The following is an 18,235-nucleotide window of genomic DNA, read 5'->3' on the forward strand; positions in this document are numbered from 1 at the left end:
GCCACAAGGAAAACACTACATTACTGCACAAGGTGGAGAACATCCCGCACATCACTGCATTAAGTACATGTACTTGTCTGCCTCCCTCACAGGGTCGACATAAGCACTGAGGTTATGAGGAGGACTGGCATTAGATGCAACTACGGGAAATTAGTTTTTTCTTTGATTACACACCATATCTACATAACTGCCATCAAATGAATACTACAAAGAATTCTAGAGTAACATATTTTGTACTAGTTGGTATTATTACACCATGCTTACTGGTTTGGACTTTGGGCAGTAATCTTGTCCAAGCATCAAAAGTACAAGCTACATCACACAACTGATCTGCCACTAATGTATCCAGATTAGTTAAATAGACCCTATTCAGCACTAACATCTCCCAACAGCACCATGTAAAAATCCAAGAGGTTCAGTGATTTTTACAGGAGATAACATACCTTATGAGCTGCTCCACCTCATCCACATGTTAATGATGGGATTTAAGTCATACGTATCTGCATAACAGATCAGCTTCATTTCAGCCTACTCAGAAAACTTGGCCGTAACATTTACTGCCATGGGCAGATGAGTTATTTTGTACAAATCATTTCACATAATGTTCAGTCTTCCACATTACATGCTACATGGTATAATAATACTGCTCAGCACTGAGGGTACCATACATAGAATGACGCATGTCAACTCTCTCGAATGATATTCATGCCTGTATATAAAACCAGCCAGCTTGCATAAAGGTATAAACATAACGTGGGTCAAACTGAATTCCCACGGGTCTACACATATGAAGAGAAGACCATTCTTTTATGAAACAAAATAGTGGTTTATTACTTACGATAAGGAGACTGAAAATATATTCTCTGAGTCTTGGGGGAGGGAGGGGGGGAGGACATCTTTTGGACAATCTCTCTACACACACAATCCAGCTTCCTTCAGTTACCAATGAGTCGTATCAACATGATCCATGAGAATCAGTATTATCTGGGAGTTGTACGACAGTTAAATGTAGATGGTACCATCAGGTTTCAATTTGTGAAGCATATTTCTCCACTTAAACACATCATGACCACTGCCTGGATGCCTCTGCACATTTTCGCTGTTAGTCTTTAACTAGAAACGAAGCTAACCTCCTTCATTCCACATCCTGCAGTCTCAGTGATGTTTGAGGTGCCCTTGCAGCACAATGTATTAAGTACATTCAGCAATTACTAAGATAACCGACTCGTGAAGGCAACTTCTTTGATCTCCTGATAACAAACAGATCAAAACTTTGCAATTAAGTTAGTGTAGAAGAAGAAATCAGTTACTCTAATGCTGTTGTATTGTCAGTTACTGAATGGGTTAAATTGAATGTTAAGAAAGATAGAGAAAGATTTCAGAGCAGTCAGCAACATACAGTTCTCTCTTTCATTGATAATGTGGTGTACCTATGACTAAAATTCCCAAGTGTTGTACAACATGCCAAGCAAGTTTATTAGATATGGGAAAGATCTATTGTGGTTCACCAGCTGAGTTACAATGCCAGAAGTATAAAATAGGCTACTTCATTACAGATTTAAACAAAGCAAAAATGAACATAAGTAGAGTATCATATGCAAACTTTCATGAATCCAAAAGTGAAAGTCTTTTTACTGATCTGGTGATAAGTCTTAAGAAGTTTGCATTTTATGTTAACTCAGTAAACAGGTCAAAGACATCAGTCCAGGAGCTCAGTGATGAAACTACTGCTGAAACAGAGGACGATGCAAACAACCAATTAACTGTTTCCGATCATAATGCCATTCCTCTTTTCAATCATTGCATGAACACCAAAATGACAGATGTTGAGATAAGTGAACACAGAAAAGAAAACCAATGAAGATGGCTCAACAGATAATAAGTCATTAAATCTGGTGGAACACCTGTTCAATTCTACACACACAGGGCATAAAAGAATTTGCTTCACCTTGTGAATTACTTTATTGTGGGCTACTGGCCCCATTGTGTGTTCTGAGTGAGGTGAGAAAAGATGCGGGTCATTTCAAGATCTGTCAATATCAGATGTGCATAACTAAAGGCTTATACCACTCACAGCTATCTGTCATAGTCTTATGAAATACATTTCTTATTACCAAATAATCATTTTTGGTAGCTAATATTCACCCCTAAAGAAATTGTGACAAAGCAAGCTAGGATATTTTTACTTCTCCTCTTGTTTTGCTATCTGCCTTCTTAAAATTCATTTTTTTCATTTCTGAATAATTACCATTTACATACACGAATATAATCTGCATTTTCATAAGAGAAAGATTTGCCCTCAGTTTTAAAGAGTATAACACCAGATTTAATTTTGTGCCAAGTTTTAGGTATGTAATTGATTTTATAATTTATTTAGACTATTCCTAGGTGGTATCTTTTGTTATATGGTGAAATAAGTAATTGTTTTGTAACAAACCCTATTGTTGATTTATAAACAAATATAAATTCTGTACTAATTATAAACATTCGGAGGAACAACTAATAGTATTTGTAAAGGATGTATTTGGCTCTATTCGAAAACATGCTAGCAATTCCGGCTCTTGATTGCAAAGTAACTAACAGTTTTGTCCAAAGTATTGTTCGCATACTTATATTTATTAATTTCGTTATTTAAACAAATAATTTGGCCTAACCCTTGTAATAGAAGAAACTGTTAAAAAGACGGAGTCTTTTCGATGTATTCAGTTAATTTAATGAATTAAGTCCCCCCCATGAACCATGCACCTTGCTGTTGGTGGGGAGGCTTGCGTGCCTCAGCGATACAGATAGCCGTACCATATGTGCAACCAAAATCGAGGGGTATCTGTTGAGAGGCCAGACAAATGTGTGGTTCCTCAAGAGGGGCAGCAGCCTTTTCAGCAGTTTCAGGGGCAACAGTCTGGGTGATTGACTGATTTGGCCTTGTAACACTAACCAAGACAGCCTTGCTGTGCTGGCACTGAGAATGGCTGAAAGCAAGGGGAAACTACAGCCATAATTTTTCCCGAGGGCATGCAGCTTTACTGTATGGTTAAATGATGACGGTGTCCTCTTGGGTAAAATATTCCGGAGGTAAAATAGTCCCCCATTTGGATCTCCAGGTGGGGACTACTCAGGAGGACGTAGTTACCAGGAGAAAGAAAACTGGTGTTCTACTAATCGGAGCGTGGAATATCAGATCCCTTAATCAGGCAGGTAGGTTAGAAATTTTAAAAGGGAAATGGATAGGTTAAAGTTAGATATAGTGGGAATTAGTGAAGTTCGGTGGCAGGAGGAACAAGACTTCTGGTCAGGTGAATACAGGGTTATAAATAAAAAATCAAATAGGGGTAATGTAGAAGGTTTAATAATGAACAGGAAAATAGGAATGCGCGTAAACTACTACAAACAACATTTTGTTGTTGTGGTCTTCAGTCCTGAGACTGGTTTGATGCAGCTCTCCATGCTACTCTATCCTGTGCAAGCCTCTTCATCTCCCAGTACCTACTGCAACCTACATCCTTCTGAATCTGCTTAGTGTATTGATCTCTTGGTCTCCCTCTACGATTTTTACCCTCAACGCTGCCCTCCAAAGCTAAATTTGTGATCCCTCGATGCCTCAGAACATGTCCTACCAACCGATCCCTTCTTCTAGTCAAGTTGTGCCACAAACTTCTCTTCTCCCCAATCCTATTCAATACCTCCTCATTAGTTACGTGATCTACCCACCTTATCTTCAGCATTCTTCTGTAGCACCACATTTCGAAAGCTTCTATTCTCTTCTTGTCCAAACTAGTTATCGTCCATGTCTCACTTCCATACATGGCTACACTCCATACAAATACTTTCAGAAACGACTTCCTGACACCTAAATCTATATTCGATGTTAACAAATTTCTCTTCTTGAGAAACGCTTTCCTTGCCATTGCCAGTCTACATTTTATATCCTCTCTACTTCGACCATCATCAGTTATTTTACTCCCTAAATAGCAAAACTCCTTTACTACTTTAAGTGTCTCATTTCCTAATCTAATTCCCTCAGCATCACCCGACTTAATTTGACTACATTCCATTATCCTCGTTTTGCTTTTGTTGACATAGTGAACGCATTATTGTGGCCACGATAGATACGAAGCCATCGCCTACCACAGTAGTACAAGTTTATATGCTAACTAGCTCCGCAGATAATGAAGAGATTGATGAAATGTATGATGAGATAAAAGAAATTATTCAGATAGTGAAGGGAGAGAAAGACTCGATAGTAGGAAAAGGAAGAGAAGGAAACGTAGTAGGTGAACATGGAATGCGAGTAAGAAATGAAAGAGGAAGATACCTGGTAGAATTTTACACAGAGCATCACTTAATCATACGTAACATTTGGTTCAAGAGCCTGAAGATACTGGAAGGTCTCAGATAGATTACATAATGGTAAGACAGAGATTCAGGAACCAGATTTTAAATTGTAAGACATTTCCAGGGGCAGATGTGGACTCTGACCACAATTTATTGGTTATGAACTGTAGATTAAAACTGAAGAAACTGCAAAAAGGTGGGAATTTGAGGAGATGGGAACCTGGATAAACTGAAAGAACCAGAGGTTGTACAGAGTTTCAGGGAGAGCATAAGGGAACAATTGACAGGAATGGGGGAAAGAAATACAGTAGAAGAAGAATGGGTAGCTTTGAGGGATGAAGTAGTGAAGGCAGCAGAGGATCAAGTAGGTAAAAAGACAAGGGCTGGTAGAAATCCTTGGGTAACAGAAGAAATATTGCATTTAATTGATGAAAGGAGAAAATATAAAAATGCAGTAAATGAAGCAGGCAAAAAGGAATACAAACGTCTCAAAAATGAGATCGACAGGAAGTTCAAAATGGCTAAGCAGGGATGGCTAGAGGACAAATTTAAGGATGTAGAGGCACATCTCACTAGGGGTAAGATAGATACTGCCTACAGGAAAATTAAAGAGACCTTTGGAGAAAAGAGAACCACTTGCATGAATATCAAGACCTCAGATGGAAACCCAGTTCTAAGCAAAGAAGGGAAAGCAGAAAGGTGGAAGGAATATATAGAGGGTCTATACAATGGCGATGTTCTTGAGGACAATATTATGGAAATGGAAGAGGATGTAGATGAAGAAGAAATGGGAGATTATGATACTGCGTGAAGAGTTTGACAGAGCTCTGAAAGACCTGAGTCGCAACAAAGCTCCAGGAGTAGACAACATTCCATTAGAACTACTGACAGCCTTGGGAGAGCTAGTCCTTACAAAACTCTACCATCTAGTGAGCAAGATGTATGAGACAGGCGAAATACCCTCAGACTTCAAGAAGAATATAAGAATTCCAATCCCAAAGAAAGCAGGTGTTGACAGATGTGAAAATTACCAAACTATCAGTTTAATAAGTCACACCTGCAAAATACTAACACGAATTCTTTGCGGACGAATGGAAAAACTGGTAGAAGCCGACCTTGGGGAAGATCAGTTTGGATTGCGTAGAAATGCTGGAACACGTGAGGCAATACTGAACCTACGACTTATCTTAGAAAACAGATTAAGGAAAGGCAAACCTACATTTCTAGCATTTGTAGACTTAGAGAAAGCTTTTGACAATGTTGACTGGGGGTGGCAAGGGTTAAATACAGGGAGTGAAAGGCTATTTACAATTTGTACAGAAACCAGATGACAGTTATAGGAGTCGAGGGGCATGAAAGGGAAGCAGTGGTTGGGAAGGGAGTGAGACAGGGTTGTAGCCTCTCCCCGATGTTCTTCAATCCGTATATTGAGCAAGCAGTAAAGGAAACAAAAGAAAAAATTCAGAGTAGGAATTAAAATCCATGGAGACGAAATAAAAACTTTGAGGTTCGCCGATGACATTGTAATTCTGTCAAAGACAGCAAATGACTTTGAAGAGCAGTTGAGCAGAATGAATAGTGTCTTGAAAGGAGGATATAAGATGAATGTTAACAAAAGCAAAACGAGGATAATGGAATGTAGTTGAATTAAATGAGGAGATGCTGAGGGAATTAGATTAGAAATGAGACATTTAAGTAGTGAAGGAGTTTTGCTATTTGGGGAGCAAAATAACTGATGATGGTCGAAGTAGAAAGGATATAAAATGTAGACTGGCAATGGCAAGGAAAGCATTTCTGACAAAGAGAAATTTGTTAACATCGAGTATAGATTTAAGTGTCTGGAAGTTGTTACTGAAAGTATTTGTATGGAGTGTAGCCATGTATGGAAGTGAAATGTGGACGATAATTAGTTTAGACAAGAAGAGAGTAGAAGCTTTTGAAATGTGGTGCTACAGAAAAATGCTGACAATTAGATGGGTAGATCACATAACTAATGAGGAGGTACTAAATAGAATTGGAGAGAAGAGAAATTTGTGGCACAACTGGACTAGAAGAAGGGAGCGGTTGGTAGGGCATATTCTGAGACATCAAGGGATCACCAATTTAGCATTGGAGGACAGCATGGAGGGTAAAAATCTTATAGGGAGACCAAGAGATGAATACACTAAACAGATTCAGAAGGATGTAGGTTGCAGTACGTACTGGGAGATGAAGAAGCTTGCAAAGGATAGAGTAGCACGGAGAGCTGCATCAAACCAGTCTCTGGACTGAAGACCACAACAACAACAACAACAACGAGTTAAGTTTTAATTATAATTTCTGTAAATTAAACTTTGAACAATGTGAAGTTTCAGCACCTATTATTGTGAGGACCCGATTTTTGGCCCCGAGTCAGTCAGTCCACGGCCGAGTTTCAGACACGGAACCTGTGCTGGTAAGAACAACAACAATGCATCAAATTAACAGTGAAATAAGTGCTACACAATTAGGCCATTTGTTTGAACTTTGTGGTTAGGTTTATACTGCTCGTAAATGTTCATCAGTAAACTATTTTAGCAGTAAGTGGATGTTTGCCTGCAAACTATTAATGAGGCTTATTGAAAGTTAAACAATAGTGCACTGGCCATATATAACTGTTGGGGGGTTGTGAACAATGAAAGTAAAAGACTGTGAAATGCAACTGTGCTTCTGTCGGCTACATCATTTACAGCAGACAGTAGTTGCAGTTCCAACCCCTATTTTTTCAGCCAGTATGTCAACACCGAGGACAATAAACGAAGAAATAAAGAAAGCATGGAAGTCATCACAAAATCATCAAATGTTCCGCAAAGAGCTTGTACACAATATCCAGAAAAGAGTAGGTAGAAGCACCCAGCTTGAAGTCATGTTCCTAGTTTTATGAAAGGCGTTTGATGTAGTTGTGCGCTTTAGCCTAGTGAACAAAACACAAGCTAACACAATATTGAGTCAACTCTGTGAATGGATTAATGATCTCCTAGCAAACAGAATTGAAAAAATCATTCTTAAATGAGATAAATGATCAAATCTGTAAGCAGTATGCGCCACAAAAGGCTGTTATAGGACTCTCATTGTTCAGCAGACAGTGAAAGATGTTCAACATGAAAATGCTTTACACAATAAATCAGTTAATACAAAATAGTAAGTCCTCTAATTTAATTTTTTTTCGACATAAAACAAAATTAATTTAACATGAAAAGAGTTTGCTTTTCAGATGAATGGATTAAGAGAAAATTACAACACTAATCACTGGCTTTGACCAGTGATGTGACAAACGATATAAACTACATAGTCACAAGATTTAGAAACACAAATATCACAAACAGTTTTGATTACAAGAATTTACAATGTACAGAAAACAACATTTCAAATTAGTTCTGATGATATATAAATAAGAGAAATATTTCTTTGAAAGATATGAACTAAAAATGTTTTATCGTAAATAAGTCATAGCTAGTTTCAGAAAATAGCCTCAAGCTATGAAGTAAATTTCAATGGTTACAACAAGAAGAACTTTGCATTACAGCTGTACTGTGGACCACAAAAAAGTTACAAATTAAACAAAAATAAGTAACTTAAATAAAAATGAAAAGAAAAAAAGATTGATAAATCAAATAAATAATTGCTCTTGAAACAGGAGAGAGAGTGTTTTGTTTATCATATACATCCAAAGTTATTGCAAGCAAAGCTCTGCACTGAATAACTGCTGTGTCATCCTCTGCCAATGGCACCACTGGACGTGTCGTGGGGTCAGTACAGCGTTCTCCCAGCCACTGTTAGCTTTCTTGACCTTGGAGCTGCTAGTTTTCATTTAAGTAACTCCTCAATTTACCTCAGGAGGCTGAATGCATCCTTTGCCAGTCCTCTCATCGACAAAAAATACTTGCCAGTAACATGGAGTGAACACGGGCCCTCTACATAGCAGCCAGATCCACTGACCACTGAACTGTAGAAGCAGACTCATACAGAGCAAAAATTAAAAAGGTAATGAAATTTTTCTTAAGACCAATGAAAATATGATAATAAATGGTGCTACAAAGAGACGCAATTCAAAATGTATACCAAGAAGAGACATCACAGCCGCCAATACCATTAGTACTGCAAATCCCACTTGACCCAAATATAACTGCTTTTCACAGTCGCATCATCATCCAGACTTAATAGTTTCTTTTTTCCATTCGCTTTTGTTAAGCAAACATTGGGTGCCACTGTTGCATGTTAATGCTTGTTTTTTGTAATGTGATAGTAAAATAGAGAAACTTGTGCTGATGTGGAGGCTTTCTGAATTTCCCCACATGCCATATGCCATTCATGAATGGTACTCTCTGCCATATATGTTAAAGTGGCTTGGACTAGTTGTGTAGATGGGCTTAGCCCTTCAAAGCCCCATGATCACATCCCTGATGTCGTGTTAGGTGTGGATTTGATATGTCGTGTCAGGTGTGGATTTGAGATATTAGCACACAACTTGGGTTTATGCAAGGATCCATCACAACTAACGTACTTTACTGACTTAGTCTGGAACGTATAAATATAAGTTGTTCTCATCAAATCCTTTTCAATTGTCTACCGCAAAGTACACATATTCAAAAGTATGTACTGTATCATTATCTCCACTCGAACTATTTACTGTATTTTTTGATACTACCTTTGATTTCCTAACAATTAATTTTGTTTCAGTTCACACTGTGTATCATGATTCCCACTACAGCTGTTGAACTTTTTTTACAGTACTTGATTCATGCTCTGAATAGTTCTGGTAACACCCAGAATAACACACATTTCTTCACAGTTATTTGATGAGCTTTTAATGATGAAAGTTACATGCTTTATGTAAACTACACTGCTGTGCACAACTTAATGACAAAACAACTTTTGGATGATGTGTCAAGGCCAAGTAACATGGATCGATGAGACATGGACCGTACGTAGAAAGAATTTGTGTGGTATAGTACGGAAGGTAAGTGAAATAAACACACACAGAGACAAACAGAAATAAAACTTTTATTCAAAGATAATAATCACACAGAACTCTCTGTACTTCACGATGATCTCTTAGCCACTACACGAGATGTGACATAGTTCTTAATAATATGTGTGATCACCATGGACAGCAACGCATGCTCTGCAACATGCTCCCAAGCTAGCAACAAAGTTCAGAAGAATTTTGTGTGGAAGGGAGTTTCATTCCCCTACCAGTGTGGTTTACGACTGCTGGGTGGTCGTTAGTGCATGTGGATGGACTTGCTGCAATATGTCTCCCCAAAGCATCCCACACATGCTCAATGGGATTTAAGTCGGGGGGACTGGCAGGCCAACTCATTCGCCAAATATCCTCTAGTTCCAAGAGCTTCTCCATATGGGCCATTCAACAAGGTCACACACTGTTACCCCCCCCCCCCCCCCAAAAAAAAGGTCAGGGCTGAATGTACCCTTGAAAAGATACACATGGGGAAGGAGTATAGTACCACAATAGCATCGACCATTAAGAGTCAAGTGTTCAAAGATTTTGAGGTCAGTAAGCCCATGCAACATTATGCCTCCCTGCAGCACAACACCTGGACCACAAAAGAAAACTCATGTTTGACAACATTCCTGGATCCACCTCTTGCCATATGAGTGTGTATCCAGAATCGCTACTCAGAGTTATTCTGCTTTCATCTGAGAAACACAAGTGACCCCACATCTCATCTCATAGACCTGTCCCTTATGCTCTTGGCACTGTTGTAAATAGTGTGACCAACTGTGCAGGTGTCAACAGAACACAACATAGCAGTTGTCCGGCAAAGAGACCACCCCCATGCAGTTGCTGTCTACTGTGAAGCATGAGATTGTGTGCATTGCAGTCCTGTTAACTGCACCCTCTGGTTTGAACAACGTAGTGGTCATCTGCTCCTGTATTTGACCCTGATCGACTACCTCGTCTTCTTTGGGGAGCAGTACCTGAAGTTCTGAATGCTCGCCACACATGTGTAACTATGCTCTTGGGCTACAGTCATCACACTTCATCCTTTTTCCATTTTCCTATTGATCCTTCCTCACATGAAGATATCCAAATGTTGCCTCCAAGTTATGTTGTAAAGACCACCACCACAGTGCATTGTAACTGCTCGCTGACACACATTGTCTTTTCCCATTTCTTCAACAGCCTTGTGTTGGGAGCAGTCCCATCTGGTGCTATAGTCACACTACCTTCACACCAAGTGATGCCTGCTTTTCCATGCCTAACTGGGATATCTCTGGCAACATATTCCTGCACTTTCATTCTTTTCCATTGAGTTGTTAATATGTTTCATTACTTTATCTATCTTGTCCTTTCATTCATTTCTACCAAGTTGTTAATATGTTGTGTTACTTTATCTATCTCATTCTTAAGGTTTGCAGAGCAGTGTATTAACTCATGATATACTCAAACGAATTCAAGTCTCTGAATCCTGTAGGTCAAAACATTAAGAGTTTTCAAATTTATAACCAATTTTCAAGAGGAGTACCCAAAACTGAGGCAATATGTGTTATGATTTTCATACTAGGTGAGCATTTTGAGCTTTTTTCATGGGATAAATGTTTGCATGGAAACACTTTCTACAAAATTATCTTCCCAACCCAGTCTTTCAGTCAGTTATTGCAAGCACTGAGTCATAATGCCCATTCTATGTAACAGTGAACAAATTTATTTTATGGACAACCTCGCACTACTCCGATTGTTACTTATTATTTGCAAACATTTTAAATAAATATGTCGTGTGGGTTTCTCTATAATTTGTGCACTTTGATGAAATTCATTGTAACAACATAGATATTCCACTATATTATGTTGCCACAGGTTTCTTAACACTATAGTTTGGCCATGACTGCCCCATACAAACATGACTGGGTCAAGAGGAATATTTGATACGAATCATCAACTTTGACCACTCATATAATGTTAATGGCTGCTGTGACGTCAAATGGTTGTGGTGACAGACTGATCTGTAGCTTAGACCACTTGAGAGAGGGGGAATAAAAATAAAAAATCACTACTGATATCATGTTACAGTTGCCATGTTGTTTATGGCATTTGTCACATGTTTCCTATGTCACTGGTCAAAGCCAACAAACAACCCATACTGAATATTCCTTTTTATCCATATGACTAAACGTAACTTAATTCTTGTCAGCATGTCACCACATTCATGTATTTTTGTAGTATTAGTTGCAGGATACAGCAAAGTGGACTTACCTCTAATATATTATCACATGCTGATATTTGATTATGAAGACTAGCAATGTTCTGACTCTCTTTTATATAATCCTGAATTGATTTGTTTTCAGCGTCTTTCAACTTCCTTTCAATCTGTTTTGAATATTGGCGGAGGTCAGTTCCAGTTTTGAGCACTTCTTGAACAACATCTGCCTGGAGATTTTGTTCAAGATGGTCATCCAAATTATCTTCAAACATCAGTCCAGCTTCAACCATCTTGATCAAACTCTAAAAACAAAATTTTAAACCTATTAAGTAATTATGAAATCATCAGCCCTTCTCTTAGTTCAGATAACTACAGTAAAATCCAATAACATATAACCAAAAATGAAAGGTATAAATAACAGACTAGATGAATGTCCAATGAAATTTTCAGTGTGGTGTTTGTCTGTGACCAGTACCGATACCCAAAAATGACAAAAGCCTCAAGTTCTCAATATAATATATAATCAACATGCTGGGAGGAAAGGAGTGCAAATTAGCAAGGTACCTGTAGAATTAACTAATGAGATTTTGTATTTTAGAATAGCAGAAGACAATTACTGGATGGACAAAAGCCAAATAAACTGAAGAGTAAATACGAGAGAAGGAAAGTTGTTACTCACCATATAGTGGAGATGCTGAGTTGCGATAGGCACAATAAAAAGATTCACACAAAGCTTTCGGCCATTAAGGCCTTTGTCAGCAGTACACACACACACACACACACACACACACACACACACACACACACAGAGCTGAGACCACACTGCAAACTGCAGCACCAGTGCACGATGGGAGTGGCGACTGGGTGGGGGTAAGGAGGAGACTGGGGTGGGGGAGGGGGAGGGATAGTATGGTAGTGGCGGACAGTCAAGTGTTGCAGTTTAGACGGACGCAAGAGAGAAGGTGCGGAGGGGGGAGGGGGTAAGTAGCGGAAAGGAGAGAAATAAAAGAAATTAAAAGACTGGGTGTGGCGGTGAAATGACAGCTGTGTAGTGCTGGAATGGGAACAGGGAGGGGGCTGGATGGGTGAGGACAGTGACTAACGAAAGTTGAGGCCAGGAGGGTTACAGGAACGTAGGATGTAGCTGCACAATTCAGAAAAGCTGGTGTTGGTGGGAAGGATCCATATGGCACAGGCTGTGAAGCAGTCATTAAGATGAGGGATATCATGTTTGGCAGCGTGTTCAGCAACAGGGTGGTCCACTTGTTTCTTGGCCACAATTTGATGGTGGCCATTCATATGGACAGACAGCTTGTTGGTTGTCATGCCTACATAGAATGCAGCACAGAGGTTGCAGCTTAGCTTGTAAATCACATGACTGGTTTCAATGAAAAGGAAAGTTGCTACTCACCCTGTAGCAGAAATGCTAAGTCGCAGATAGGCACAATAAAAAGACTGTCACAAAATTAGCTTTCGGCCAACAAGGCCTTTGTCGAAAATAGCCAACAGGGGGTGGGGGGCAAGGGGGAGGCAGAGGGAGGGAAGTGGAGGGATAGAAGAGTAGGGGTGGGGGACAGTGAAGTACTGCTGAGGAGCGCACAAGGATGAGGTGGAGAGAGGGTAGGGCAGCTAGGTGCAGTCGGGAGGTTAGACGAAGGGCGAGGGAGAGTTGTGGGGGGGGGGGGGGGGGGGTAGAAAAGGAGAGAAGTAAAAAGACTGGGTGTGTTGGTGGAATAAAGGCTGTGTAGAGCTGGCATGGGAACAGGAAAGGGGCTGGATGGTTGAGAAAAATGACTAACGTAGGGTTACGGGAAATTTAGGATATACTGCAGGGAGAGTTCCCACCTGAATAATTCAGAAAAGCTGGTGTTGGTGGGAAGGATCCACATGGCACAGGCTGTGAAGCAGTCATTGAAATGAAGGATATTGTTTTGGGCAGCGGGCTCAGCAACAGTTTGTCGGTGGTCATTCATACGGACAGACATCTTGTTGGTTGTCATGCCCACACAGAAAGCAGCACAGTGGTTGCAGCTTAGCTTGTAGATTACATGACTGATTTCACAGGTAGCCCTGCCTTTGATGGGATAGGTGATGTTTTGTGACCAGTATATGAGACATGAGGGAAGGGACTGGGAGCAGGGGTTGTGCAGGGATGGACGAATATATTGTGTAGGTTTGGCGGACAGTGGAATACCACTGTGGGAGGGGTGGGATGGATAGTGAGCAGGATATTTCTCATTTCAGGGCATGACGAGAAGTAGTCCAAACCATAGCGGAGTATGTAATTCAGTTGCTCCAGTCCTGGGTGGTACTGAGTTACGAGGGGAATGCTCCTCTGTGGTCGCACAGTGAGACTTTGGGAGCTGGTGGGAGACTGGAAATTTGTTTTTGTACAAGCTCGGGAGGATAGTTACACTCTATGAAGGCCTCCTTGAGACCCTTGGTATATTTCGAGAGCGACCCCTTGTCACTGCAGATACGATGAAAACGGATGGCAAGGGGGAGGTAGAGGCAGTCACGTACCAAGAAGTCCCTTCTTCAGTCGTACAGAAGGGACTTCTTGGTACGGAACGGGTGGCAGCTGTTGAAGCCACAGTCCTTAAGCATCTGACTGCAAATAATGTACTGTCCAAGCCAGAGTTTGGCTTTCTTAAGGGTTCCAGTATAGAGAAGGCTATTTACATGTACAGCGAGAATGAACTTAATTCGTTAGATAACAAATTAGATGCTACTGGCATTTTCTGTGACCCATCAAAAACCTTTGACTGTGTGAATCGCAGCATTCTCTTAAGTAAATTAGAATATTATGATCTCATCAGAAGTGCTACAAAATGGTCTGAGTCTTACCTATCTAACAGGAAATAGTGTTTCATTGCGAAATACCTAAGGAGTATGCAATCAGTAATCATCTGTTTGGGAATTAATTACGTGTGGTGTTCCTCAGCGTTCCATCTTAGGTCTTTCCTTTTACTTATGTACATTAATGACGTCTTGTATGTTACATCGCCAGATGTAAGTTTGTTTCATTTGCAGACGATACAAACATTGCATTAAATAACAAATCAAGTACAAATTTAGAAACGGCTGCTGATCAAATTCTCACTGGCATTAACAAACAGATTAAAGCTAGTTCACTGTCATTAAACTTAGGAAAGACCCACTATACACAAATCAGAACCTGTAAGGGATTTTGTTCCAGCATGTGTATAATGTACAAAGACATGCAGAGCAAAGAGGCTGACAGTGTTAAGTTCCTGTGATTCCAACTCGATAATAAATTCAGTTGGGAAGGGTATAGCACAGAATCTGAAGCGCCTAAAAAAGTCCATCTTTGCAGTGAGGATTATGTCAGATGCAGGAAATATAAATATAAAAAACCTGCATACTTAGCTTATTTTCATACTATTGTGTCACTTGGGATCATATTCTGGGGTAACTCGTCAAACCGAGCAAAAGCATGTAATAAGACCCATTTGTGGTGTAAATTCAAGATCATCGTGTAGAAACCTGTTCAAGGAACTTGGTATTCTAAACAAAGTTTCTCAGTTTATCTATTCCTTAATGAAATTTGTTGCAAGTAATATGTCTCTATTTCCAGCCAATAGGTCAACATGTAGTATCAATACTAGGAATAAAAACAATCTACATAAAGACCTAAAATCACTTACCTTGGTCCAAAACGGGGTCCAACATTCAGGAACACGCATTTTCAATAAATTGCTAGCAGCCATTAAAAAATTGGTTTCTGATAAAGCAAATTTTAAACAGAGTTTGAAAGACTTTTTCATGTTGTTGTTGTTGTTGTTGTTGTTGTTGTTGTTGTCTTCAGTCCTGAGACTGGTTTGGTTGGTTGGTTTGGGGGGGAGTAAAGGGACCAGACTGCAACGGTCATCGGTCCCTTTTTCCAAAAAAAAAAGTAAAACCACCCAAAGAGAATAAAAAACGAACAACAGGAAAGACGTCAGACGACACAGGACAAGAAATACTCCTACAGAGATCAGACGAAACAAATTAAAATCACACAGAGTGTGACAGTGGTTGGCCGACCATAGAGATAAAAAGGAAAAGCCAACCACCGAGAACACATTAAAAACTCAGCGTAAAATCGTAGGCCAATGGCCAGAATCAACACAAAAGAACAGAACAAACACTCAGAGTAAATAATAAAAACCCCCTGCCCGAATAAAACGGAAAACTAAGTCAGCCATACCAGGGTCATCACATAAGAGGGCAGGGAGCGTATCAGGCAGCGCAAATGTCTGCCTGACCACAGCTAAAAGGGATCAGGCCAACAAAATGTGGGCCACTGTCAAAGCCGCCCCGCAGCGACATACAGGAGGGTCCTCCCGGCGCAGTAAATAACTGTGTGTCAGGTGGGAGTGGCCAATGCGGAGCCGACAAAGGACGACAGAGTCCCTGCGGTTGGCTCGCAGGGATGACCGCCACACAGTCGTCGTCTCCTTGATGGCACGGAGTTTATTGGGCATGATCCGATTGCGCCATTCAGCGTCCCAAAGCGCAAAAACTTTTCGGCGGAGGACTGCCCGCAAATCAGTCTCTGGGAGGCCAACGTCCAGAGACTGTTTACTCGTGGCCTCTTTCGCCAGGCGGTCAACATGTTCATTGCCCGGGATACCAACATGACCGGGGGTCCACACAAAGACCACAGAGCGGCTGCAACGCGCAAGAGTATGCAGGGACTCATGGATAGCCATCACCAGACGAGAACGAGGAAAACACTGGTCGAGAGCTCGTAAACCGCTCAGGGAATCGCTACAGATAACAAAGGACTCACCTGAGCAGGAGCGGATATACTCTAGGGCACGAAAGATGGCGACTAGCTCAGCAGTGTAAACGCTGCAGCCAGCCGCCAAGGACCGTTGTTCAGAATGGTCCCCTAGAGTTAGCGCATACCCGACACGACCAGCAACCATCGAACCGTCGGTGTAAACAAGTCCAGAGCCCTGATACGTGGCCAGGATGGAATAAAAGCGGCGGCAGAAGGCCTCTGGAGGGACCGAGTCCTACGAGCCCTGTGCCAAGTCGAGCCGAAGGCAAGGGCGAGGAACACACCACGGGGGTGTACGCAGAGGCGCCCGGAAAGGAGGTGGAACTGGGAAAAACCCAAGCCCGCAGAGAAGTTCCTTGATGCGTACGGCGATCGGACAACCCGACCGGGGCCGACGGTCTGGCAGATGGACGACTGACTGCGGGAACAGGACACGATAATTTGGATGCCCGGGCAAGCTAAAAACATGGGCAGCATAAGCGGCCAGCAAACGTTGGCGTCGGAATCGCAGTGGAGGTACACCTGCCTCCACTAGGACGCTGTCCACAGGGCTGGTGCGGAAAGCACCAGTGGCAAGGTGTATCCCACTGTGGAGAATTGGGTCCAGCACCCGCAACGCAGATGGGGATGCTGAGCCATAAGCTAGGCACCCATAATCCAGGCGAGACTGGATTAACGCCTGGTAGAGCCGCAACAGGGTAGATCGGTCGGCGCCCCAGCGGGTGTGGCTCAAACAACGCAGGGCGTTGAGATGCCGCCAACACGCTTGTTTAAGCTGCCGGATATGAGGCAGCCAAGTCAACCGGGCATCAAAAAGGACACCCAAAAACCTGTGGGTCTCCACCACAGCAAGAAGTTCGTCGGCAAGGTAAAGCCGCGGCTCAGGATGGACCGTTCGGCGCCGGCAGAAATGCATAACGCGCTACAGCCCAAGACTGCGCCTTGCGGATTGTGCCCTGTAGCTGACGTTCAGTTGCTGCAATGCTAATAGAACTATAGTAAAGACAGAAGTCGTCAGCATACAGGGAAGTGGAGACAGAATTTCCTACTGCCACAGCGAGACCGTTTATTGCAATTAAAAACAGGCAGACACTGAGGACAGAGCCCTGGGGTACCCCGTTCTCCTGGACGAGGGAGGAACTATACGAGGCTGCGACTTGCACGCGGAAGGTACGATACGACAGAAAATTTCTGATAAAGATCGGCAGAGGGCCCCGAAGACCACATCCATGAAGCGTAGAAAGGATGTGATGACGCCATGTCGTATCGTACGCCTTCCGCATGTCGAAAAAGACAGCGACCAGGTGCTGACGGCGGGCAAAGGCTGTACGGATGGCCGACTCAAGGCTCACCAGATTGTCGGTGGCGGAGCGGCCTTTACGGAACCCACCCTGAGACGGAGCCAGAAGGCCCCGAGACTCCAGCACCCAATTTAAGCGCCGGCTCACCATCCGTTCAAGCAACTTGCAAAGAACGTTGGTGAGACTAATGGGACGGTAGCTGTCCACCTCCAGAGGGTTCGTTCCAGGTTTCAAAATGGGAATGACAATACTTTCCCGCCATTGCGACGGAAACTCACCCTCGACCCAGAGACGGTTGTAAAGGTCGAGGAGGCGTCGCTTGCAGTCCACTGAAAGGTGTTTCAGCATCTGACAGTGGATGCGATCGGGCCCGGGAGCGGTATCAGGGCAAGCAGCAAGGGCACTCTGAAATTCCCACTCAATGAATGGAGCGTTGTAGGGTTCAGAAGCGTTGGTGCGAAAAGAAAGGCTCCGACGTTCCATCCGCTCTTTAATGGAGCGGAAGGCCTGGGGGTAATTCGCAGAAGCGGAACTCATAGCAAAATGCTCTGCTAAGCGGTTTGCAATGACGTCGGAGTCAGTACAAACTGCTCCATTCAGTGAGAGCGCAGGGACGCTGGCAGGGGTCC

At 42.0% G+C, this 18,235-nt stretch overlaps 1 protein-coding gene across 2 annotated transcripts in view; it reads right to left on the reverse strand.

Annotated features, from left to right (window-relative positions):
* LOC126190873 (vacuolar protein sorting-associated protein 52 homolog) overlaps positions 1-18,235 on the reverse strand; it is a 130,173-nt gene that overhangs the window by 98,617 nt on the left and 13,321 nt on the right. The window contains exons 1-2 of one of the 2 annotated variants that reach the window (XM_049931473.1): positions 11,570-11,704; positions 6,690-6,763 (exon numbers count right to left, since the gene is read on the reverse strand). Coding sequence is in view for 1 of the 2 variants with exons in the window: in XM_049931472.1 (XP_049787429.1) it covers positions 11,570-11,806 (237 nt within the window). In the remaining variant the exon portion in view is untranslated. Of the gene's footprint in view, positions 1-6,689; positions 6,764-11,569; positions 11,819-18,235 lie in introns of those variants that run through there. The other variant, XM_049931472.1, reaches the window with a different exon arrangement.

Source organism: Schistocerca cancellata, chromosome 6 (genome assembly GCF_023864275.1).
Source record: "Schistocerca cancellata isolate TAMUIC-IGC-003103 chromosome 6, iqSchCanc2.1, whole genome shotgun sequence".
Classification (NCBI taxonomy): Eukaryota; Metazoa; Arthropoda; class Insecta; order Orthoptera; family Acrididae; genus Schistocerca; species Schistocerca cancellata.